The 27,145-nt window shown below is 42.6% G+C and overlaps 1 protein-coding gene and 1 pseudogene across 1 annotated transcript in view; one reads left to right on the top strand and one right to left on the bottom strand.

The window, feature by feature from the left end:
- The window catches only part of Adar (Adenosine deaminase acting on RNA), a 439,541-nt gene that overhangs the window by 68,268 nt on the left and 344,128 nt on the right, over window positions 1–27,145 (bottom strand). Inside the window, exons 8-10 of the mRNA XM_080285009.1 lie at window positions 11,466–11,577; window positions 2,124–2,283; window positions 46–272 (exon numbers count right to left, since the gene is read on the bottom strand). Coding sequence (XP_080141135.1) covers window positions 46–272; window positions 2,124–2,283; window positions 11,466–11,577 — 499 coding nt within the window. The remainder of the gene's footprint in view (window positions 1–45; window positions 273–2,123; window positions 2,284–11,465; window positions 11,578–27,145) is intronic.
- LOC145415816 (5S ribosomal RNA) lies at window positions 5,938–6,055 on the top strand (annotated as a pseudogene).

Genomic DNA, 27,145 nt, shown 5'->3' with positions numbered 1-27,145 from the left:
TATGCATCCACCTGATCACTCTTATCAATAAAGATAATACTGTACCTTGATTGGTATGGTTCCCTCGCCAGATTCTATCTTTGTGCGTAGTAGTCCTCGACTCTGCCTGTTAGGATGGCGATCAGTGCGATCAGCTTCTTCCTCGTGTGGTGCAAATATTCGCGCATCTCCACAGGGTGCTGTGCTGATGTATAGGTGAAACTTGTACTGTGGCTTTACTCGAAACCCCTGCCCCTCACACACTTCCTCAAAAATGGAGTCCATTGGGGAACCTGCAAATTAATTTTGGAATCAAAGATGGTAATTATCAACATCCTAACTACTTCCTACCCAGTACATGCGGAGACGGGTGGAGTATCTGAAATCTGATGTACTGAGACAATGCTATGTTGCTGGCTAACTGTGAACAACAGCTTTCCAAATTGGTTCAGAGTTTTGAGTATGTCTGAGTAGTGTCATGTCTTGAAATTAAAGGTATATGAGTAATATGATGGATGTTAAGTGACTCAGTGTGATGTACTGGTGAATGGAGAGAAATTTGTTGATGAAGTAAGGCACCTCAGTACAGTAAATAAATGATCATCATCATCATCATCTGGACCTCCTGTCCCACCCTAGGGCAGGGTGAGGAGTAGCAATGTCCAAGCAGCCTAAGTCTGCCCAACTCAAATGGGCCACGCTTCCATTCACTCATCATTCATGCCCGTGGAATCCTGGCTCCATCAGATAGGCCAAAAAAATTTACCAGGTTGTGTGTGTGTGCGCGCGCACATGCGTGCGTGCGTGCGTGTGTTACTAAGCAAATATGTATCCATATTTTATGTTATATGTATGAGAAACTATATGTATAGTAAGATTCTTATATGCATTTTCAGGCTCCATGTGTGTGTATATATATTTCCAGCATGTTGGTGCCTTTTAAATAAATAAATACAGTATTTACTTTACTAGAGAGAGAGAGAGAGAGAGAGAGAGAGAGAGAGAGAGAGAGAGAGAGAGAGAGAGAGAGGTTGATCAACTGGTAAAGAATGGTTTGAATGATCTATATTTCAGTTTTGATCAATAGGTACAGAATGGTTTGAGTCTATATATATTTTAATTTTGATCAACTGGTAGAGAACTGTTAAAATCTACAATACACTCCAATTTCAATCAATCAGTAGAGATCTGTAACTGGTTTCCAACGGTTACAGGTTTTAAATATTAACCACCATAAATGTACCACAACTTGCCCCAAAATGCTTTAAAAATGCTCGTGAAATGTTAAAAAGCGTTTTGCGGCACGGGCTTTGCCCCAGACCCAGCTAGGGGAGCTACCATTCACCCAAGACCCCCTAGCTTATTGCCTCGCGCCTTTGGCACTTGGTGTCCCTTACACTGACAAACAGCCCTCCCCCCCTCCTAAATCCTGGATCCACCACTGAACTGAGTCCATTTTTTAATTCTGTGACTCATTCCCCAAGGACAAAAAACTTCTCACTCTTTTATGTTAAAATATTCAAAACTGAACCACAGGAACCATGACAGTAGGATAAATTATAGCAAGGATACTGTGATTACTAAAGGGAGCTAAGTGAAAATGAAAGCCTCTTGATCCTCAGCATTACAATTGTGGAAATTGCTCTTTAGTTGCTACTCTCACAATCCCAAACACTGCTTTAGTTCTCATAACCAAATGCTCCCTATTTGCATTCCAGAGATTTTCCACACTCATTTGCTCTCACTTCTCTGACTCTAAACTTCACACACACAAAAGAGAAAAAGATTGATGTACAGACTAAGTAAAGCAATCAACCTCAATTACATAATTCACTGAGACAAGTAATGTAAGGAATAAACACAACCGAGCTGGCCTATGAAACACACTTCTCATTTACCAATCACTTTCATCACCTTTCTAAAAGTGAAATTTATATTTATGGATGTGGTTTAAAGCTAATATTACTCTCTTTGTGTCACAACTGCTCAAATGTTCAAGTTTCAGTTCTATCATTAACTCATTCTCACTCATATACAGTATACGTGAAGACTGAGAACACAGGGTGAAACCACTCTTATTATGCTTCTATCATCAAATTACTATGCACTGTATTTATAACCGGTGTTAAAAAACTCAATCATACCTTCTTTGTACATGTGGCTAAGCTTCTCAAGCTGGGCATAAAGAAAGTGAACTAAACATCTCCGAGCCACAATTTCTGCATGACAGTCATTTATACACTGGCCCTGGAGACTAAGGTGTTCCCCATTGATGCACTTTGTTCCCGTTGATACACCAATTACCTGAAAATAACGGAAGCGTTTAGCTATGTGTCAGGGTAAATTGGCATTTGGAATTTGGCTGAGGAACATCTATACTATTTATGAGAATGGTATCATAGTTAAATGGAACATATTTATACAACCTTACTGCAAGAAAAAAGTAATAAATCAATATCTATCCATCAATCTATCTATCTATTGCCAGATGCCATAATCCCATAGGGGGTGGCCAGTCGACTTCTGAGTTATTTGTTTTGCAGGGAGGGGCACTAACCCTCCACCAACCCACTTGTTGACATATAGAAAGCATGTATGGTTTGGTTATGTGGTTACCACCCAGCGCTGTAAATGGTTTCTTGACTTAAAGGAAACCATTTGGCTTGTCACTCAATGTAAAGCCACCTGTAAAGGAAAGAAAAGCAAATAAGAAGTGATAGGAAAGATGGGAGAAACAGGAAGAGAGGAGGGCAGGCACAGAAAAAGAATAAATAAATAAATATTATTCTTAATGTAAAACATAACATAATGGTGGAAAAACAAATTTTCACTGATCATGGGCAGACAACAGTTGGATGGGTAACATTGCATATGAGGAGGTATACCATTAGTGATATGTTGTTGCAAGTGGGGTATCTAGCAAAGGCAGTACCTCACTCTTTTAGGATGATACTTTGCCAGAATTGCACAAATTCCATGCTGTGACTTTCACACTGTCATAAGCAGTAATCAGACACCTTTTATATCTTTGCAACCTGACTACCAACAGCCAAGCCAGACATCACTTCAGGGGGAGGGGGGGGGGGCAATGGCAGCTAGGTTTCATTGGTGGCAAGACCACCTGAGGGGCCTCTGGACAGGACTATGGTGGCTTGGTTTCATTGGTGGCAAGACCACCTGGTGGCCCCTGGACAGGACTTACTGTTTAGTAAAGTTGACGCATGGCCTGGGACAGAGGGACAGGGCGGAGGATTTTCCTGGGCTGCTGTTACTGCCGATCAGAGCAAATTAAACCCTGAATAGAAAATGGGGAAGCTGTCCTATCAATAGTTGTTTACTGTCATGCCAATTGTAGTGCCCAGTAATGCTTGGATTAGTGTCTTTGACTTGACAAAGTGATCTACCCTGATGCAGTGGCCTAGTCTGTGACTGCAGTCACAGAGCTGCAAGTGTACCAGCCTGGCTTGTAGTGGTGGGTGGTTGTGGTCCACTGGTTATGCCCTGATGGCAAGAACACCAACCATATATGACACATACAAATTCAACATCAGCCTAACCCCATGGAGTACAATCATTGCACAGGTAACTTCCCAAAGTTCACACTGGCTAACTTGAATGCAGAGGACACTGAGGTGATGACATACAGTGGAGACATTTTTGAGATGGAAGCTGAAGTGTGCTGTATGCAGCACACAAGGTGGAAGGTGGGTCAACTGGCTATATAGTGGGCAAGTCTGAAATATTAGTTTCCATCATCATCATGATCACCATCACCTTATAATCCTGTGTTGCTCCATGAGGAGTGTACAGGCTTGGGGCTAGGCAAGTTGGTCCTGACATTTAAGATTAGAGTGATCACCCTCACTCATCCCTGAGTGGCATTACGTAAGCAATAAACCCCAACCACTCCTTAGATATAAACTGACACAGGCTCAATCCAGTTGGAGTGCCTTAGTTACCAACTAAACCACCAGGCGCCATAGTTTGGTTATATGGTTACCACCCAGTGTATTAAATGGTTTCCTGGTGTACAGGAAACCATTTGGTTTGTCACTCAGTGTAGAGTGACCTGTAGACAGAAGGAAGAGGAAAGAAAGAAGGAAAGAACAACAGAAGAGGAAAGACGGAAGGAAGAGAGGAAAGGGCAGCCACCCGAGAGCAGCACATGTTGAATCAGTGGATGACGAGTGCCCGCCACCTGCCACTAAAATACTATTTTTTCTGAACATATAAGACTCCAGAATGGGTTAGGTGAACATTATGATTGTTGTGTGGTGGGTGAGTAAGGTGTTGGAAATGAAGAGAGGGTATATGAAAATACTGATTATTGAAACCTTAGTTTATGAGCACATCCTGGCAGTTGTATCTGCAACTCCCCCCTGGAAAGAGTATGGGAGGATGTGGAGGATACGTTTTATAATGCAGTTTTACCTGTAGTGTCATAATTAGGTGAGAATGAGAATGTGGTGTTAAGTAGCAGTCTGCATAGAAATAAAAAACAAGATTATGGGTACGAGGGAGTGCTGGACTGGGATGCAGTACTAGGAGTGCTGCAGTTATGAAAAAACATGAACTAAGTGCTACAACACATGGTAACTAGCAACACAATGTGTATATAGTGAGAAAGCAGGGTGATTACATATGAATATGGTGGTGCTAAAATTCGCTGTTTCCTAATTTTGAAACATGAATAAAACCTTTAGTGGTACGTGGGGGCGCTTGCAATCCACTCACTCTATGTAGTGCTGCTCTCAGGTGTCTGCCCTTTCCTCTCCTCCCTCCTTTCCTTCCTTCCTCTTCTGTCTTTCTTTGCTTCATTCTTTCCTCATCCTTCTGCCTACAGGTGACTTTACACTCCCTCTTTTGTCTTTCTTTCCTTCAATCTTTCCTGTTCCTTCTACCTATGGGTGACTCACACAGAGTGACAAGCTGAATGGTTTCCTGTACACCAGGAAACCATTTACTACACAGGGTGGTAACCTTATAACCAAATTAGGGCGCCTGGTGGTTTAGCGGGCAATTGCAGTGCTCCAATCGGACTGAGCTGGTGCAAGTTTATATCCAAGGGGTGGTTGGGGTTACTGTTCATGTAATGCCACTGGTGGATGAGTGAGGCTGGTCACTCTCATCTTAAATGTCAAGACCAATCTGCCTAGCCCCGGGCTCCTACGCTCCTCATGGGGCAATGTAGGATTGGATGATGGATGGATGGATGAACAAAACCTTGAAATATCAATACTCAATCATTTTTGCAATATGGGAGAAATCTTGCGCTGAAGGGGTAATTGAAGCTAATACTCCATTCCAGTTCAATAAGTTTGTCTTGAAGTGATCAAAACTGCCTGGATAACGCGAGAAAAATAATAGAATATGCAACTGGATTAAACAGGTTAAAGATGGGGTATGGAACACTCTAGAACAAGCAAAGAGAAAGGATTAAAGTAAGAGAACTATCAACATCATGCACTGTGAAACAGACCACATTCAAACAACCATTCAAGCCTTCAAAATCCTAGCTCCTTTTCACAAAAACAATCATCAGCACACTTTTTTTTTTTTTTTTTAATCTAGTTATTTATGGAAAACTGTATTGAGCCACTTTTCTGAGTTTTCAGACAAGTGGTTTACTTAGACAATGAAACTTGAAATATGCCATTCAAAGGTACAATGTATGCATATTATCATGAAGTCATCTGCTACATTACAAAGAACCATATCACAGACGTCACCATAGTCTAGCACTGGGCCATCCAGGGCCTGATAGGGGTAACAGAGACTGGATGTTACCAATATCATCTTCATACAGTACTTACGGAGTTAGGCTTCCGCTTCTCAACTCCTCTGTTGGATGTCCTCCTCATAGAGAGAGAGAGAGAGAGAGAGAGAGAGAGAGAGACATAAAAATACAGTCATCTCACCTAAAGTTCGCCATCGCAAAGTGCATCTTGCCTAATGTGCGACAGGGGTCTGACAATAATTAATTACCGCTTCCCGTTCGATCAGCGAAGTTAAGCAACGTTGGGTCTGGTTAGTACTTGGATGGGTGACCGCCTGGGAACACCAGATGCTGTTGGCATCCCTACGTCAAGTGGGGTTGGTGGAGGATTAGTGCCCCTCCCTGTAAAACAATTAACTCTAAGCCCTTGGCCACCCTGTCTGGGATACATGGCGTCTGGCAATGAATGAAATGAATTTAGAAAGTGCGTTTGCTACTTGCAATGTGCGATGGGCATGAAAAATTGAGGCAAATACAGTATTCTCTCATAATTCGCGAGCATAATTTGTAGCGTGCGATGGGTTAGGGTGGGGCTGGTAAGTATATGTGGTGGGGTGCAGCTGGTGTGCGAGTGAGTGGTGACCACAGCAGCAAGATGATGATGCAATGTCTGCAGTGTCTGACCTGGACTTTAAGGGTTTCCTGGAGCAGCAATAAACAGCACCTAACCTAGTGCAACCTAAGATGTGCATTCCATAAAACTGGCCACACAATATTGTGCTTTAAGAGCATTCGTTAATCACTGGCGCAATCGTCACCAGGGACGCCATTTGGTATGTTTCATTACCAAATGTGAGGCAATTTGGTAATGAAAAATTCGATCAGTAATGATTCAGAATGATTAATTACCAAAAATTCAATTGGTAATGATTCAGGATGATTAATTACCAAAAATTCAATTGGTAATGATTCATAATGATTAATTACCAAAAATTCAATTGGTAATGATTCAGAATGGTTAATTACCAAAAATTCAACTGGTAATGATTCAGAATGATTAATTACCAAAAATTCAATCAGTAATGATTCAGAATGACTGATTACCAAAAATTTGGTCAGTAATGATTGAGAATGATTCACCAAAAGGATTTTTCACATGAATGAGTGTACCGAGGGTGGAGATGGTGGATTATATATATACATATATATATATATATATATATATATATATATATATATATATATATATATTTTAATGCAAGAAAGAAGGAACCAAAGGCTAAGACCCCACAAATCGTTCCTTAACCCTTTAACCGCGGGTGTCATTCCAGAATGACATCGACAAAACTGGACCAAACCGCGGGTGTCATTCTGGAATGTTTGTGAATATTTTGAACACCGCGTGTTTTTCCTGTGCGCAAATTGTCTCACGCAAGAGTAGCTGTCGAGTTCTTTCACGCCAGCCATCCCACACCTCCCTCCTCCCACCCCGAGGGGCCCCCCCCCACCCTTGCCCTGACACGCATCAGTCAGTATCTGTCCAGCTCTGTGCGTGATAATGGCGCTCCGTCCCGACTCATCGTCGCTCGCTTCCTCCTCGCAAATGATTAGTGCTAGTGTGCCTTCGACCTCTACACCGAGGAAGGAACTGCCGACGGCGAGGCAGAAGGGGTTGAGCACTCCAGAAATTAGAACAGAGCTGGACAAAACTGTAAGTACAACTCTGGATTGTGGCAGTGAGAGTGATACACTTACAGCAAGTAGTGACGATTTTGCAGTGATTGGTGGTGAACCCTTTAGCATTGACAGTGACAGTGATGAAAGTGAGCGTGTAGTTTCCCCCCCACCACCCCCAACTTACTCTGGGAAAGGGAAGGCGCCTATGGGGAAAATTGGTGTTGCACGTTGGAAGGGAGTGAAGCACAGACTTACGTCTCCTACACCAGGCCCTAGCAAGCATTTCCCACCACTTTCCCGTTCCCCTAGCCCTATTGCCCTCACATCATCTTCATCTTCTGCCGTGCCCTCTCCTCAGTCTACATCATCTGAGGAATATGAATTCCCAGAGCCTGCACAGCGAGGGAAGGCAGGCCGTGCAGGCAGGGTAAGCAGGGCAGGCCGGCCTACAGTGGGGCACCAATTTTCGTGTCTAATTTGGTCCAAAAATAATGCGCGAAAGTGGAATTAGCGAAAGCTGGGGCATTGTCTTTATGGCAAAAAGGCTAATTGGTTCCCGGTTATCCTAAAGTAACATCAGATTTTCATTTTCACCTGCAATACAGTACATCAAATTACTATTGTACATTGCATTGTGAGATACAAACAACTATCTTCCTTTTCATTTCATTATTATACTGCCGTTTCTTCACTCCAACACGATACTCTCTTTTAGCCTTGGCCTTTCCTCCCGGCTTTGAATGTCCCGGCCACTTTTTATCACCACCACTGCCTCCCGGCCCTCCCCCCACACCACCAGGCTCTCCCCCCACACCACCAGGCCCTTTCCCCACACTACCAGGTATAGTAGAGGCCATTGAACCGTGAGAATCCAACACAATGGAGCTAGCACGCTTGTACACAATGGCGGGAATGGGTGGACAGAGTGTTGACATGACGTCATTCAAGATGGCGATGGGTTGCGGGCGGGCGGTGCAGGAAATTCAAAGTTCAAAATATTGTCCCAAACCCAAAATTTGTGCGCGAAAATCGATTTTTTTCAAGCGAAAGTGGAAGTTAGGGAATATTTGGTGCATGCCGCGAAAGTGGATTCCGCGAATCCTGCTGTAGCGAAAGTTGGTGCACTACTGTAGAACAAAGGGGATGCGTGGCAGTTGGAGGGCAAAGCTGGGTGATAAGCGAGGTGATAAGCGGGGAAGAAAGGGTCAAATTTCACCACGCACCAGGTCAGTAACCCCCCCGCCTGCCCCCCGCTCAGCTCCCTCACCCTCGCCACCCCCGCACTCACCCCCCTCCCGCTCGCCTCCTGCCTCACCCATTGCCTCCACCTCAGCTCCTTCTCACGGGGAAACGAGTACAATGCGACCTGCCACTTCCACTGAACCATGCACAGGGAAAGTTGATGCATTTGTTTGGTCTGATGGTGCAGATTTTCAGCCACACAATCCGCCGTTTGATGTGACAAATGCTGGAATACAGCCTGCCTTTCCATGCAACGCAGGAGATGATTTTGTTGACTACTTCCTGGCCTTCATGGATGACGAAATCGTGCAGTATGTCAGCGATGAGACCAATAGGTATGCAGCTCAGTGTGCAGCAGAAGGGCTCATCAAAGCAAGTGTCGTGGTTGCCTGTCGGGATCAGAGAGCTGTATGTGTTCTTTGCACTGATGTTCTTGATGCCCCATATCAAAAGACATGAGTTGGAGGAGTACTGGCTCGTGGATGACATTACTTCTATCCCAACATTCGGGAAGTATATGTCACGGGATCGGTTCCGACAGCTGCTAGGATACCTGCACTTCGTTGACAATGGAAACCCGTCCCAAACTGACCCTTTATGGAAAGTGAGGGATTTTCTCAACAGGATTAGGGATCGATTTATGCGATTTTTCAGTCCTATGCAGAAAGTCGTCATAGATGAATCCCTGGTATTTTTCAGAGGACGTCTCAAATTCATGCAGTACATCCCCAGCAAATGCCACCGCTTTGGGATAAAGTTCTCTGGGATAAAGTTCATCTTGATTTCGTGATCTACTCTGCAAGCACAATGGACGTGAACAGGAAAGACCCCCTTGGCTTCTCTGGCTCCGTTGTAAAAGTGCTGATGGAGAGGTATTTTGGTGGGAATCATGTGCTGTACACAGACAATTATTACACAGCACCGAAACTCTCCAAATACCTGGCTGAACACGGCATTGGCACTGTACGGAGCTATAGGAAAGAGTGGCCAAGTTTCCCAGAAGCATCATCCTCATCCAAGGGAGATGTGCACCTGAAGAAGTCAGACAAGCTTCTGGCGATCAGGTGGCATGACAAGAAGGTCGTGAATATGATCAGCACCATCCACAAGGGGGAACTGCAGAGAACTGGGAAGGTCAGCTACAGGACAGGAGAGCCAATCATGAAGCTCGATGCCGTCACTGATTACAATGTGAACATGAGACTTGCTGATAAGTCTGATATGATGATTGGCGAAATAGACTGTCTCAGGAGAAACACCCGATGGTACAGGAAGGCTTGCCTGCACATGCTCGATATGTGCATGCTCAACGCCTTCATCCTCTACAAGACACAAGTCGGGGGCATAAGGCAACCATCCCTGAGACAGTTCTCCAAGACTGTCGTGCAGCAGCTGCTTGCACGATTTGGTCAGGTGACGGCATTGATCCCGAGGCGACACTCTGACACACAACCTGACCATCTTGAGTGCCGCAGTTACATGAGCTGGCACCAGCTTGTGAAATTGCCTCTTACCGCAGGCGGCAGGTTGTCACAGGGCCGCTGCAGAGTATGTCATAACACCACACGGAGGCCTCGGACGAGAAAAATGAGCACACACCAGTGCCAGGAATGCCAAGTCGCTCTCTGTGTGACTCCGTGCTTTGCCGAGTACCACTCTCTGAGTAAATACTGAAAGTGACAGTGATATACAGTGATGCGACAGTGATGTGCTTTACCAATAATTGTATAATGGATAATGCAGTAATAAGGGATATTTTGCCTAGAAAAAAATGTAAATATTGGCCAATATAATAAGTGATATTGTAATAAGAGAATCTGCGGCACTTGTGTAATTCTGTGATGCGACAGTGACGCAATATAGTAATAAGTGCAGTGTAAATATAATGTACATTGCCCAGATTATATGTAAAATAATATTAGAAGTTAGAAATAATGAAAACATCGCCGCTAACCAAACGTCAGTGAGCGGGTGATGCCGCAGTGAAGTGCAGGCAATTACAGTGCCTTTTACCTACCTCAGTGAACACAGAGTGGGTGTTTATCGTACGTGCAGTGTTCATATATGTTTATAGTACTATTATCAGAGAGTGGTTGGCATTTGGTACTGGTGTGTGGGGCGTAAAATAGTGATTTTACACCCCTCACTTCTAACGGTTCTGCCCGTCCTGTGAAAGTCAACAAAGTCATGAAACCTACATCAATGGAAAGCTGAAGGTTAGTACTTTCTAATGGTACATTATTTTTTTCTCTAGCTTTATTCTGTGCAGAATTATTAAGGTTTAAAGGTTTGTTTACATTTGGCTGAAACCCCCGCGGGAGAGGACACTCAGGCCAAAACAATGCCCGTGGTTTAAAAAAAAAAAAAAAAAAAAAAAAAAAAAAAAAAAAGGAGAGCTGAAACCCCTCCAGTAGTGATGACAATGAAAGTGAGGCATGGAATGGGGCCCTATGCAGAACAGCTGTGTTTTGATTCAACTTCCTTGATACGGCCTCGGTTACCACAACAAAAAATCACATTATCTACCTTCTGCACAATGTTGGTAAGGTCTTGAATTATCATAATAAATATACAATATTACTCTTGCATGTTTCAATTGTAAGTTTTCCTTTTGCATTTTAGTTAGGGATAGGTATTGGTGAATCAATATACGAAAATTCAGGATGTGTCACCCATAAAGCCATTTTAACATGGGATCCTATAATTCACAAAGTGCAAATTTATAATGTGCGAGGGGCTGTGTCGCCCATATTCACGCACTTTACGTGAGATGACAATTTCTGAATCAATATATATATTTTTTTTTTACTGTGGTCTAAACAGCCAAATGTAACTATATTACAAAACAAACCTTGACATCATCAATGTCATTGTCGTCGGACATTACAATCCCTGCTAGAACTTTCCTCTTGGCTAGCGTAGGGTTGCCTGACGTCAGTTCTGAGAATTTGTCACACACTACCCTGAAAAAATGAAAAAATGCATCATATTACTAGATAACCTACACAATTCCAAAAGGAGGAATGTGCCAGTTAAGGTGGATACACAGATGAAGAGAAAATGAGGATATCACAGGTAAGCAATGTGTAAAGAACAGTAATGAATGAGTAATGGTGGATTGTGAGGATATTATGATGCTTGGAAAAAACATTACAAGTGGTTGGGACCAACTGCCTAGCCCCGGGCTCCTATGCTCCTCACGGGGCAATGGAGAATTGGATGATGATGGATGGATGGAGGTTGCTGAACAAGCAATTTGATTGAAATAGGGAAAGATAAGAAAGCAGATCCAATGTTTGATCCGCAGATCCAATGTTTGATCCTTGGCCGTTGGCTGATATTGGTACTGTGATCAAGGTAATCGCCAGAATGCTGGAGGGGAAGGCTGCAGATGTGTCTGGGTTTACTTCTGACATGTCGAAGGCCTCCGGAGAGATCAGAGTGGGTTTAGTTACTTCTCTAATTAGTTCTATTATATATATATATATATATATATATATATATATGTATGTATATATATATCTATATATCTATCTATCTATATATATATATATATATATATATATATATATATATATATATATATATACAGTATGTGTGTTGTTCAAGATGACTTGGTCAAAAGCATGACTGTGTGTAAAAGAGGAAGGGTGATGCCTGTGAAAGAGGCATTTACAGAGGCATAAAACTTTTAGACCAGATAATGAAGGGAATGGAGGCATTTACAGAGGCATAAAACTTTTAGACCAGATAATGAAGGGAATGGAAAGAGCCTTGGAAGGTACAATGCAGGAAAGAGTAAATACCGATGAGATGCAGATTGGGTTTATGTCCAGCAAAGGGGCTACTAATGCAATATTCCCTGTCCAGCAGCTTCAGGAAGAGAGAGTTGCAATGTTTTTGTTGACCTGGAAAAGGTCTCTGACAGAGTGCCCAGGCAGATGGTGAAGTAGGCAATGAGAAAGCTTGGAAATGAAGAATGATTAAGTAGAGTAGCTAAGGCAATGTATGAGGGTGCTTGCATCCAGGTGAGTGAACAGGGTTTGAGTGATAAATTTTCTATGTGCACATGGGAGGTCAGTATAAAGGCCCTTAATGTTCATCATGGTGCCTGAAGCTCTCTCACATGACTTCAGAACTAGGCTCCCATGGGAGGCGTCATATGCTGACGACTTGTTTTGAATTTAAAATATGAGAGGGTAGTAGAATAAAGATTTAAGAAGCAAAGCGACAGAATGAAGTACAGTACATTCAAATACAAAAGTCGTGTCGCACTTCTGTTTGAAGATTCAGTGTAACCATCCATCCATCCATCATCCAATCCTATGTCAGCCCATGAGAAGCATAGGAACCCAGGGCTGGGCAAGTTGGTCCTGACATTTAAGATGAGTGTGACCAGCCTCACCCATCCCTGAGTGGCATTATGTGAGCAATAAACCCCAACCACCCCTTGGATATAAGCCTACACAGGCTCAATCTGATTGGAACACTTTAATTACCCACTAAACCACCAGGCCCCCATAATCTGGTTATATGGTTACCACCCAGTGTAGTAAATAGTTTGCTGGTGTCCAGGAAACCATCTGGCCTGTCACTCAGTGTAGAGTCACCCATAAGCAGGAGGAGGAGGAAAGAATGAAGGAAAGAAAGACAGAAGAGGGAGTGTATAGTCACTCATAGGCAGAAGAAAGAAGAGAGAATGAAGGAAAGAAAGACACAAGATGAAGAAAAGAAGACAGGAAAGGGCAGACACCCAATGCAGCACTACACTGAGTAACACGTGAAACATAATAAGAACCTTACCAAAGACACATATTTGTGGCTGGCTAGCCTGACTTCCCCCAAGCTCTGTATTTGCTGCCTATGGGAGGACAGCATCAATGAATCCAGGAAATTCCAAAGTCTTAACACCCATTTGCGAGAACTGCTGTGTTAAGATATAAACCATATTCGGTCAGGTGATAATCACTTTAATGTTACATCTTACATCTTACCACAAACAAACATGCAGACCTAGTATATAACTGATACGAAGAGGGCAAAAACTACTAGGGAGATGGGAGAGAGCATGATATGCCTTAATTTAGATTTAGAGAATTCTGAACAGATAGTGTAAACATTCAGTGTAAGCAGAACTGTAGGAAGGTGGATTAGGTGATTTCAGGAGGATGTCAGAACAGAGAGAGGTAATCATCCAGGTCATCCTCATGTTACTACACCAATAGAGGACCAGGAAATAACCACAATGATGGAAAGCAGCACTTGTAGGCAGTGCTTATGCTGGAAGAGATGAATTGTACTCAGAATGAAGTCAACAAACAGTTGTGCGTTGACTTCGGTCTTCTAGGTTATGTGTACTTAAGGTCTCCCTCTGCATCTGCACCAACGAGGAGAGGGAGGCAGTCCTTGGCAGCCTTAAACCCTGGTGCATGTCATTCTTCCTTGCTTATGTATGTTCCAGGATATCCGTCTCCAAAACAAGCCCATCTCGTCAAAGTTAAAACAGTATCTTGTTTGGTGAGTATCCCTCTTCCTCTGTCACTGACATCAGCTTCGTGGGGGAAGGCCTCAGCTGCCACTTCAAATCAACCCTTGGAGACTGTCATCCAGCATCATGCATATTTCGATGAGAATTGCTTTCAGCGCATTTACAGCAGTCATAGAAAAACTAATTGCACAAAGTGAAACTATTTTTTAAAATTACTAGCAACCAACATTAAAGGAAATAATACAATCATATCAACAACATGGAGTGATTGTGCACAACTTCTACGATAAACATGAGTAAAGTAATCCTGAATAATAAACAAGTCAACCAAGCAGAATGAATTTGTGTGAAAACATAATTCACAAGACCTAAACTCACATAATTATCTTATCTAACTTCTTATTTCAACTTTTGTCACATACTTTAAAAGCTGAATTTTCAAACCTCAAGTCTGTCAGCTCATGACAAAAATCTGTCACTAAACCTTGCTCACATTCATTGCACTACATGCAAAAACTCCAGAATTTTACTGCTGTCTACTCATTAACCTCTTTAGTTTTTATCACATTCCAACAAGGGGCCTATTCACATCATAAACACATCCAATTAACTTTTTCTGTCCAAATGCTACTCTCCTGTTCGCATTAAGTTCCCACACCTCGTGCTACTTCGTCCAAGATTTCAATTTTTTCTTTGGGAAAAAGGCTTTTTCTGTGTTCTCAGTGCTCTCACTGTGAGAAGCACTTGGAGAATGCTCAACTCCTCCATGGTCGAGCTGGTGGAATTTGTTGGGACCCACAGGTCGGCCATGGTACCTAGTTTTTGAGTTTTGAAAATCACCTTTTTTCTCGCCAAACTGAAGAGTAACGTCTGGCGCACCTGGCAATGCAATTTGTGTCTTCCCAGACCCATCCTGTGCTTCACGTAGGAGCACAAAAAATTTTGCCAAATGACTGTGTACATGCCGGTGATACTATGCAGGGGAGTGAAACAACATCGAACTAAGAAGTATCCACATTTTCACCCCCTCCAAATAAATCAATGGTGCTGATAGGGTTTGAAATTATTAGATGTGTGTAATACGAACAAAATCAGTACATAATATGGCATGTTTCACAAAGAGAATAATTATGATTTTTTTTTCACATTTTCCGATGTTTATTGTGTTTATGCATTTTCTGTTGTCCGAGTGGCTTAGTTTGTGTCCAAAATGAGGCAGGCGATGATATTTTTAAACTCTAACCAGATAAAGGTCCTCCATTGTCTGTACAGGCTGAAGTGCAACATCTAAAATTCAGTACGACTGACGATCAGCACTTTGCACGAGGGAATTAGTGTGAAGGGAAAGGAAGATTTTACATCCATATATTCACAATGAGAACATCTCATATGCTGCTGAAATGCTTGTACAAAACAAGAAATATGTAAAATGAACAAATTCAGTACATAATATATGTACATATACAGTATGTATATATCATACAATTATGTTTTTCCTTTTTTATGTTTTATAACGTTAATTCCTATATGGAATTCTTTGTTTTTTACTCGGGATGATTTAGGAAGGAAAGGAAAAAGATAATGGGTGCAGCTGTGTAGGACCAACACCCCCCCACAAAAAAAAAAAAAAAAAAAAAAAAAAAAAATGCATGGTGGGCTGGGAGGGGAGGGCCAAGGGGTTGGTGAGGTAGTAAGTGGTAGTTGTAATAACAATAAACAAGAAATATGAATATTATTGGTAAAAAAAAAAAAAAAAAAAAAAAAAAAAAAAAAAAAAAAAGGAAAACAGAACAATAATAGAAATAATGACCAATAAGCAGTGAGAGAGAAAAAATTACCTTTACACTGTGGGGTTGGGGGTTGTGGAGTGGGGAGTGTGAGGGAGCAGGAGGGATTCTTATCTCTCTCCCCTCCCTTCCCAGGTCAAAAGCAAACACTGATGAGCAGTCACTGTCTAGGAAACACACTTTCTTTTCCTGACTTTCTTCTCCTTACAGTAATGCATCAGGGGAGCAAAAGACTGACATCCACTCACGACTGACTCACGAGATGTACACTGCTGACTGTTTGAGTCGTTTATTGGCTACAGTAGATCTGCGTTAACACCTCCCACACCTTCATTCCCTTCTCAGAACTGTTCGCAGTTTTTTACAAGTCACACTGCATCGATGCCGATGGACGAGCTCCAATAAAATGTCATTTGAGGTTGGCAGCCATGGAAGGGTTAACCCCTAAAGACCAACGTCTGACAGTCGTCAGTTCTGGGTCCTGCTATGTGAAGTCCTAATACCAAAAATTGCTAACAGGCTGAATATGCAGTACATATTTATCTTGCATGATTTTTTTTTTTTTATGCTCATTCCTTCAACTTGTTTCATGCCTAGGCACATAATTCAGGTTGATTTTAGTGATTTCTGGAAGGTTATTTGGCAAAAATAATGTATTTTTCAAAAATTTCCATTTTGGTTCTTACACGAGGGGTGCCTTTTTTCAGCTTTTACGGTCGATAGTGCGATAAACATTAGACGTACAAGTGAAATATACATTTTCAGGTGTTTAAATTCAAACCCTTGTAATCTATAAGACCAAAATTTACCTTGGTGAATGATGAAAAATCGGACTCAAAATGCGACTGGGGGGATAGTCAGGGTGGGAGATTTGCGGTCTTTAGGGGTTGCATAGTAACTGAATTAGTCTGAAACAACACAGTCAAAGTTCTAGTCTGAAATGCAGGGGAAGGAAAAATGCTTCTGGACACAATGACACTAAACACAACAATGAAGATGAGGCAAGCAGGTACAGGACATGTGTAACGTAGTGGGTTGCCTTGGGCCACAGGTCTGTAGCAGCAAGTAACAAAAGCACAATGCACAGGTTGTAAACAAGTGCAACCATCCGGAAATCTGGTACCTAAAGACACCCACTAGTTCTGCCTCACAATTTAGTGATACTATAGTGATATTAAATAATAAGGGAGAAAATAAATGCTTGTGTTATTGTATGATAGTTACTTAATGTTTACATGTATATGCATGCTGCCGGTGCCAGCCTGTTTCCATTGTGTTACTTAGTTACTGTATGTAGCTAGGTGCCTGCTTTTGGCTCTACTCATTTCCATCTTTGGATTTCACTCTCACCTTTAATAAATAACAAAATATTCTCGGTTTCCTGTAATTCCTGTGAAAAATTATATAATGCTACACAAATATGCACACTGGTGGTACTAGCCTGTCTCCTTTGTGTTATGTTGCTTGTTGCCTGTTTTCATCTCTACTCATTCTCATCTACACATCTCACTCTCATCTTCAATAAATAACAATACTGTTAGTGTCTGTAGCTGAACAAACATTCAGTGTGGACAAGACAGGCTTATGGTGGGATGTTATGTATAAAGGAAATGCATTTTTAACAGTTAAAAATCATGTTAACATAGCATATAAGTGGTTGCATTAGAATTATATAATGATGATATATATTGGCATCCATCAGAAAATCAGCATCAATGGGATCTGCATATTGACAACATCAAGGGAATGTAACCTCCATCAATAACAAGGGAGACCTGACAGTATGTCTGCATGGGACCATCACATGCAGCAACTGCAAAAATTGCACACAGGCAAGGGATTTTTGCACCTCTTAACCTGAAACTGAGTACAGTACAAGTTTTCAATGATCATTATAGTGATCAACTGCCTGCCAGATGATCATATAACAGGTCATTACTGTAAGAAGCACAGCACTGTAACAGTGGAATACATACATGGCTACACTGTACATTATTTGGCTAAGGGTGCACCATATCATGAGCTTTTTCACCAGAACAGATGGTACTGGTCTGTGAAGATGCAATACATACAGCCACACTGTATTTGGCTTGAAGTGCACAATGTCGTGAGCTGGTGACATAATTCAGCTAGATATCATCACTTACATATTAGTGTTGCTGATATGCAGTCATGTTCAATATCCTAAGTTCCTTATATGCTGTGTTTATGTGTAAAATGTGGCAACAGTATGGTTGTATTCATACCCTAAGGCAAGTTTGTTTTACTCTTAAGCAACTCTATTCACCCCCAACAGTGCTCATACCCAGTTATAATATACTCATTAGGTTTCCTGTACACCAGGAAACCATTTGCTATGCTGGATGGTAACCATATAACCAAATTATGGCACCTGGTGGTTTAGTGGGTAGTTAAGATGCTCCAATCAGACTGTGCCTGTGCAGGTTCATAGCCAAGGGGTGGCTGGGGTTTATTGCTCACATAATGCCACTCAGGGATGAGTGAGGCTGGTCACTTTTAACTTAAATGTCAGGCCCAACTTGCCTAGCCCCAGGTTCCTACCCTCCTTATGGGGCAACATGGGATTGGATGATGGATGGATGGTCACTTTCAGCAACACAATACAGCACTTCCAACAGAATTTGAATAATAATAACACATGGGTTATGTGGCTTGCACCAGGTGGCCATAAAGGATTACTCACATGTGACTGTGGTCACACCCCTCTCATGTACATATCCAATCATTATTACACTCTTACAGAAGCACAACAGCTGCAACAGAATCTGGAAAACAGTGAATAACACCTGGTATAAAAGGTTGCATATTGTCCAATGGCTGCACTATTTCATGTGTGACTTCAGTCATCCCCCTCCCAGTCATAATTACCATACATATTTCCAGTACCACAAAAGATTAGAATTCCAATCACACTCATTAAATATCAGCACAACAATTACTGGAAATGTAGTGGTTGCTCTTTCCTACCATCCAGTACAGTGTTGTATCTATAACAGTGTTTAACTGCATTTTCAGTGTTTTAGGCCCCTTGCACATGGGCCACATTTCAGTGGACAGTGGCTACCACTTCGTGGCACCACTAAAAAAGTGGAGAAGGATGCTATGACACCCAGCACACAAGCCACTTTTTTGTGGCAACCACATGCAGTTCCATCACTGATGCTGAGGACGTGGCATGTGTCATTGCTGTGCTCCTCAAAGAAAGTAAAGAAGACGTTAGCGAAACTACTGGGTGCACCCGATAATCAGCCATAGGCTTATCAGGGGTCAATTTTATACCCTACATGAAGACTTAAAAGCGTACCCAGAGAAGTTTACAAACGATTTTAGAATGACCTGTGCTTCTTTTGATGACCTGCTGAATGCAGTTGGGCCTTCAGTATCACGTCTGAACACAAACATGAGGAAGTGTGTACCAACAGAAGAAAGCCTTGCAGTTACCTTAAGAGTAAATATGGAAAAACACATACATGTTGCGCAAGAATTTTAATGAGAAAACGGGTAAATTAACCACGTTCCATATCATAAATAAGACATTGTATTTTTGCAAGTGTAAGGATGTTACACTGAAAAAAATTGTATAACACAAAAATATGTTCCACAGTCATTTAAGAACATGTCATAATGTTTTGCTTTTCTAAAAATGATGAAACCTAGTGGCAAATACTGTATATTGATATTAACAAAACATACAACACTGATTTATCAACAAACTGTGTCAGTGCTAGGAACAATCCACCAACATGCAACCAACAAACAAAATCCATCCATCCATCATCCAATCCTACGTTGCCACATGAGGAGCGTAGGAGCCCGGGGTTAGGCAGTTGGTCATGACATTTAAGATGAGAGTGAAAAATTATAAATAAATCAGACTACTCAGGTATTCTGTCTGACACTTTTGCAAACTTCACACTCTTAGAGATTTTGTAGTGTGATGTACCTTTTATTAGGGGAATGATCTTGTGTACATATGTAACCCTGGGAAAGAAGATGGCCTTGGTTAGGGAGAGGACCTGAGGCTGATACATGACCTTGGGTAGGGAATGGACCGTCAACAATGCCAATACATCCGTCAGAGCCACCGCAAAGTGGCCCATGTGCGGGGGCTGCCATTTGAATTAACGGCATCCATCAACGGTCACCAGTGCCGAGCCACCGTGGAAGGGCAAGTAAAACGAACCAAGTCACCATTTTGTGGCTGCCACTAAAAGTTGGCTTGTTTGCGTGCTTCCTTAGAAACACATGCATTTTATTTCACACCATGAAAGAGTGGCAGCCACCGTCCACTGAAAAGTGGCCCGTGTGAGGGGGGCCTTAACCAATAACCAGTATGAGCACACAATATCTACTACTGTATATTAACAAAACACACACCTTGTTATCATGCTTGTTTACAAAGTCGTGTTCCAAACCAGTGCATTTCAGTGCATGTCACAGGCAAGGATATGACCTGCTGCACAACCACCTTTCTTATCTCAAATTGTCAGAAGGCAATGCACCTACCATTTTCACTTGGAGATATCCTGACAAATGGCAAACAATAGACACTAATAATGTGTCACAAACAATACACCCAAACACTGACGGCCTTCAATGAAGCAGACGCTAGTGCAACCTTCCACTATGATGATGAGCAGGACGGAGGCTGTGGATGATGCATGATAAACAAATGGGGCATAATGGGTGAACATATGACAGTAGGGATTTTTAACTACCTGGCAACATACAGTACATGCACACTCTTCATGTGGTTGGCTAGGCATTTCTTTATGTCTAGCAGCTTGTACAATATAACTGAAAGATTCCTAAACATGGGCAATTTTTCGTGTTGGGAATTCGGATAAATGGGGTTACTGATTTTGAAACACGAATTTGGTACTAAAAATGGTAACTTGGATGAGCAAAAATTTAGATGTCAGTTCACATTCCAGAAGCTGCCTGTACAACAGCTGTCCCTGATACATGCATTCTTGATATATTTTTTTTCTGATACATGGTTGGACTCAATAGTAAGCTCCAAGCACCTCACAGTCACTTAGCACTTGTCCAAGTGGGAGCTGCTTCTGAACTGCACTTGCTCAAATGAGGGCAGTTTCTGAATAATTACCACCATCATCATCATCATTAGGATGGTCTTTAGCAGCTCTTCCATACCACGTTATTTCTGCGTATGGTGCAAATTTTTACTGTACTTTGTGTTATAAAAACTTTTCGCCTTTAGAATCTCAAAATAATCCATAAGCAAATATCAGGCACGTTGGGTCTGGTTAGTACTTGGATGGGTGACCGCCTGGGAACACCAGATGCTGTTGGCATAACGTTCTCCCTACGTGTCAAGTGGGGTTGGTGGAGGATTAGTGACCCTCCCTGTAAAACAATTAACTCTAAGCCCTTGTCCACCCCGTTTGGGATACATGGCATCTGGCAATGAATGAATGGATGAATCATCATCACAGCTGCCACCACCATCATCATCACAAAACCAGTGTTATTTTAAATGTCATGGATGTGATATGAAGCGTTATGAGGAACACACTGAGGTGGTTTGGCCATGTGGAGAGGATGGAGGGTGAAAGACTGACGAAGAGAGTGTATGTGAGTGAAGTGGAGGGGGGAAGAGGGAGGGGGAGGCCGAGGATGAGATGGAGGGATGGGGTGGAGAGGTATATGAGAGAGGGGGGTGTGAGTTGGGAGCAGGGCAGTGAAATGGCGGGGGACAGGGCGACTTGGAGGCGATTTGTTTGTGGCCACCCCAAACGGGATTGAGGCGTCTGGCAATAGATAGATAGACAGATAAAATTTAGACATTTTTGCTATTGTATTCTATGTGCTCTGTCACTATTATAATAAAAATTTATCATCAATACAGACAGATGAAGACACTACACACAGAAGCAGTACACTGCATGATTTGTTCTGCCTCTTGGTGCATGACTTGTACAGTAGTACCAGATCTGCCCCAGAGCCTTACACTCACACGAGGATTATCAACTTGGTAAATTTATACTTTTTTTTTTTTTAATATATATATTTGTGTGTGGCTCTGTAGTTATTCTTGTATGCAGCAACAATATCCATTACTAACCTGTAATGGAATCAAATAACATGTAGTGGCACCCATATCAGAATAAATGAGTGGCTTTGCTGCCTGGTTATACAAAATATTCACAGAACCCACCCTATCCCCCCCACATGAGGATTGTGGACTGCAGGACAGCTTCAGCCTGCAGTCCACTGGTTTCACAACCAGATGAGCCTAGGGCAACAAATACATTACCTCACTAAAATAGTTATATAATAGTAATCCCCGTACTTTCCGGACACCCACTTTCCGGACACCCCACTTACCGGACATTGTGGGCCTGGACCTTCGGAACCCCCCCCCCCCCAAAATGAAAGAAAGAAAAAAAAAAATCACAAAAAAACTCGAATTTTTTCCCACCCGTAATTTGAAATTGTCGCGCGGCACTGAACTGCCGTTACACCACAGACCCTTCACCCCTTCCTTCCTCCCCCCTCCCCTGTCAGGGTTGCCATTTGGTATTTTTAACTGCCAAATGTGGGTCAATTTGGTAATGAAAAATTCGTTTGGTAATGAATCAGAATTATGCATTACCAAACGGATTTTTCACATGTATGAGGATACACAGGATGGAGATGGTGGATTGTTTGCTCTCTCTGATTAATCTGCTAGCCAACACAGCGTGAAAATAATCTACTATCTATCTATCTACTGCCAGATGCCATAATCCCGTAAGGAGTGGCCATTTGACTTTGAGTTAGTTGTTTTACGAGGAGGGACACTAACCCTCCACCAACCCACTTGTTAACACGTAGGGAGCACGTATGGTTTGGTTATATGGTTACCACCCAGCGTTGTAAATGGTTTCTTGGCTTACAGGAAACCATTAGGCTTGTCACTCAATGTAAAGCCACCTGTAAAGGAAAGAAAAGCAATAAGAAGTGACAGGAAAGATGGGAGAAATAGGAAGAGAGGAGGACAGGCACAGAAAAAGAATGATACAGGCTACGGAACAACATGCTGTTATTTATACGAAGAGTGATTACACGTATTTCCACTTGTACGTATAATTTTCATTTCATTCATTCATTGCCAGACGCCATGTATCCCAAACGGGGTGGCCAAGGGCTTAGAGTTAATTGTTTTACAGGGAGGGGCACTAATCCTCCACCAACCCCACTTGACTCGTAGGGATGCCAACAGCATCTGGTGTTCCCAGGCGGTCACCCATCCAAGTACTAACCAGACCCAGCGTCACGTATAATTTGTGAAGTATAAATGCTAGCTTTACGAATTTGGTAATGGAAACTGAGGAGTTTGGTAATGTGGCCGTTGCGATCTGGCAACTGTTTCCCCGTCACCAACACTCCAACAGTTACTGCCTAACTTCGATGGCAAATAGATGCTTATCGCAATGGAAGCCACACGTGCTCATTTTTTGTGAATAAACAGTGAATAAACTGCAATACCTTGCCACTATACCACACAGGAATTTACAGTGTTGTGCAGTGTTAAGAAATTAGAATTTAGAGTGCAAAGGATTAACTGTGGAGTGCAAATTGGCGGTTGAAACTGGCGTAGTGCAGTTAACCCTTTAACCGCGGGTGTCATCCCAGAATGACATTGCAAAAACTGGACCAAACCGCGGGTGTCATTCTCGAATGTTTGTGAATATTTTGAATACCGCGCGTATTTTCCGTGCGCCAATTGTTTCAAGGGAGAGTAGCTATTAAGTTCTTTCACTCCAGCCGACCCCCCCCCTCCCCCCCGGGCCCCCACCTCCCACCCCCTGGGCCCCCCACCCCACCCCGGACCAAACACGCATCAGTATCTGTCCAGCTGTGTGAGTGACAACATTGCTGATGTGGCAGTGAAGTGCAGGCAATTACAGTGCCTTTTACCTGCCTCAGTGAACACAGAGTGGGTGTTTATCGTATGTGCAATGTTCATATATGTTTATAGTATTATTATCAGAATGAGGTTGGCATTTGGTAATGGTGTGTGAGTGAAAAATAGTGATTACAACACCGCTGATATGGCAGTGAAGTGCGGGCAATTACAGTGCCTTTTACCAGCCTCAATGAACACAGAGTGGGTGTTTATCGTATGTGCAGTGTTCATATATGTTTATAGTATTATTATCAGAATGAGGTTGGCATTTGGTAATGGTGTGTGAGCGCAAAATAGTGATTACAACACCGCTGATGTGGCAGTGAAGTGCGGGCAATTACAGTGCCTTTTACCTGCCTCAGTGAACACAGAGTGGGTGTTTATCGTATATGCAGTGTTCATATATGTTTATAGTATTATTATCAGGATGAGGTTGGCATTTGGTAATGGTGTGTGAGCGAAGGTAATGGTGTGTGAGCGAAAAATAGTGATTTTAGATCGCTCACTTCTAATGGCACTGCCCATCCAGTGATAGTCAACGAAATCATGAAACCTACATCATTGCAAAGCCAAAGGTTAGTACTTTCTAATGGCATCTTATTTTTCGCTCTAGATTTATTCTGTGCAGAGTTATAAAGGTTTAAAGTTTGTTTACATTTTGGCTGGAACCCCCGCGGGAGAGGCCAGTTGGGGCAAAACAATGCCCGTGGTTAAAGGGTTAAGAACAATATGCAGTAGTAGTAGTATGAGTTGTAGTAGTTGTTCCCTAGGCAGTCTGGCTGAACAGTCCCGAGTCCCTTAGGAAGGCCATGGCCGAGACCGGGCTTTCCCACAGAGCTCTCAAAGAGTGTATGTTGTGTTGCTGGCATAGGTGATTGTGTGCAATTCAGTCTTCCATAATGTGCTTAATAGTATGGGGTGCTGTGTTGCATCCTGGACAGGCATCAGCGACAGAGTCATCCAGCCTCTTCTGGTAGCTTAAGAGGGCTAGATGGTGCCCACATTTCAGCCTGGCCAGGTGGACCCTGTCCTCACGAGGGAGATAGGATTCAGAAGGTTTGGATGTCAAGAAGAAGTGCATGCAGCTGTATGTTGTCTTTAAGTGACTGAATGGAGTGGCCAGTGATCTGAGTGTGGATATGCTTCTGGAAGCTGGTGGGTGAGGGGGAAGAGATGACAGTATTTGTGTGTGGTATCGTGTGCTGGGTGCTGTTTTGATGTTCCTTGGTGTGGGAGGATGTGCTGCCATGTAATATAGTGGATGTTGTGAGTTTGTGGAGGCTGCAGCAAGAAACTTGGTGCCTCTCATGTCTAGGTGATCCTTGACTTTGAGGACTTTGGTTTCTTGATGTAGGTGGTCTGTGGGTGTAGTAGCTGTGCAGCCTGTGATTATTTTCAGGGCCTTGTTCTGTATGGTCTCTAGAGTGTTGTAGTGTGTTTTGGTGAGGTTAGAAGCCCAGGCAGGGCTTGCACAATTCATCACTGAACGTATGTATTGTTTGGATACTGTGGTGGTGGTTTCTTTGTTGTATCTGAATGTTGTATGGGCAAATGACCTCAAGGCAATGAGTCTTGGTGTTATTTTATTTTTAATGTTAGTGATGTGTTGTTTAAATGACACTGATGTATTGTATGTTACACCAATGAGTGTGTGTGTGTGTGTGTGTGTGTGTGTGTGTGTGTGTTTTGCTGTACAGTTTGTAAGAAGGGTCACTGTAGATTTGGCTGGGACTATTTTGAGCCTGTTTGTGGTGAACCACTTGTGTAGTGTGTTGAGGTAAGGTTGAATGATGTGTGCAGTTGTGTTTGCATTTTGGTGCATACATGCAAGTGTGGGATATCATCTGCATAGGAAGCTATGTGTATCTGTGGTGTGTGGGGTGTGGGTATGTCGTGCATATATAGGTTAAAGAGTGTAGGGGACGAAACAGATTCTTGGGGGACGCCGTTGAAGTTTCTGAAGTTAGAAGACTGACCGGCATTGTTACGTGTGTACATCTGCCTGCTAAGTAGTTTGCCAGCCATCTTTTTGTATTATTGTGCAAGTTTGTGTTCATTTTGTTTGTGAGGTTGTCGTGGGGGATGGCATCAAAAGCTTTGCTGATGTCTAGTATGATTAGAAGTGTTCTGTGTGGTGGCCTTGCTGAATTCATACCATTGAAAACTCTCTGTGTAAGGTCTGTAAGAAGGGTGTTTGTGGAGTGTAGTGGCCTAAAGCTATGTTGTGACTGGGCTGGGGGAATGTGAGGTGTGACTAGTTGTAGTGCCAGTCGTTCAGTGACTTTAGAGGGGATGCAGAGGAGTGTGATGGGGCGATGTGAGGATGGTAGAGTGGGGTCTTTGTTGGGTTAGGGATAGTGATGATAATGCCATGTTTCAAGATGCTGGGTATTATGTTGTGTGAGTAGCTGTAGTTTGATATGCTGGTGAGTGCTTGTATGCCTTGTGGTCCAAGGTGTTTAAGGTGACTGTTGCTTATGTTGTCTGGTCCACAGGCAGATGAGTGCTTGAGGTTGTTAATGATGTGCTTCGTCTGGCTGTACGTAAAAGATGCATAGTCTGGGTCTGTGGGGAACTGTCTCTTACATTCGATGATACGTCGGTCTTCGGGATGGGGGTTTAGATGGCTGACTTGTGAAAAGTGACTGATGAGAGTGTTTGCTTGAGGGTATGGTGTCTGTTGTTGTGATGGCAGCGTGTGATTGTGTGGTGCTGCTGTTGGAAAGTGTGATGCTGTTTAGTATTTTGTAGAGTTTGCTGACGTTTGTTTTGTGGTCAAGTGTTTGGAGGTAATTTTTCCAGTTTAGTCTTTGCTGTTCTGATATTTTATTGTTTATCTGAGTGTTGAGTTCTTGAATTTGTTGTACAGTGTCTTGTGTATAAGGTGTTGGGGAGTGTCGCAGTGTGTCCCGTTGTCTGATAAGGCCTTGAATTTCTGGCGTGAAGTTGGGGTTGTGACTCTTTCTGTTACCTCTAGGGATGTGTCTTTTGTCTGCATTTTGTATAACTGTATTGAAAGTGTGCACAGCGATGTTGATGTTTGTGATGGGTGTACTGTTTAGTGTTTCAAAATGCTGTTCTCTTTCAGTTACAAAGGCCTCCCAGTTGGCTCTCTTATAATTAGTGTATGTGTGTTTGTGGCCAGCTGGGGTGATTCTGGTTTTGGTAGTGATGATGATTGGGAGGTGATCAGAACCTAGGGTTTTGACCACTCTCCATGATGTAGTGGGGGCGAGGTTTGGGTAGCAGAAGGTGATGTCTGGAGATGATGGGAGGAAGAGGGCTTGGTGTGGGATATGGGTATGTTGGTCTAGATTGTT

Source organism: Coenobita brevimanus, chromosome 103 (assembly GCF_032717465.1).
Source record: "Coenobita brevimanus isolate Jiangsu-jjx chromosome 103, ASM3271746v2, whole genome shotgun sequence".
Lineage (NCBI taxonomy): Eukaryota > Metazoa > Arthropoda > Malacostraca > Decapoda > Coenobitidae > Coenobita > Coenobita brevimanus.
The sequence above is the reverse complement of the archived record's forward strand: the minus strand, read 5'-3'. Positions and strand labels throughout refer to the sequence as shown.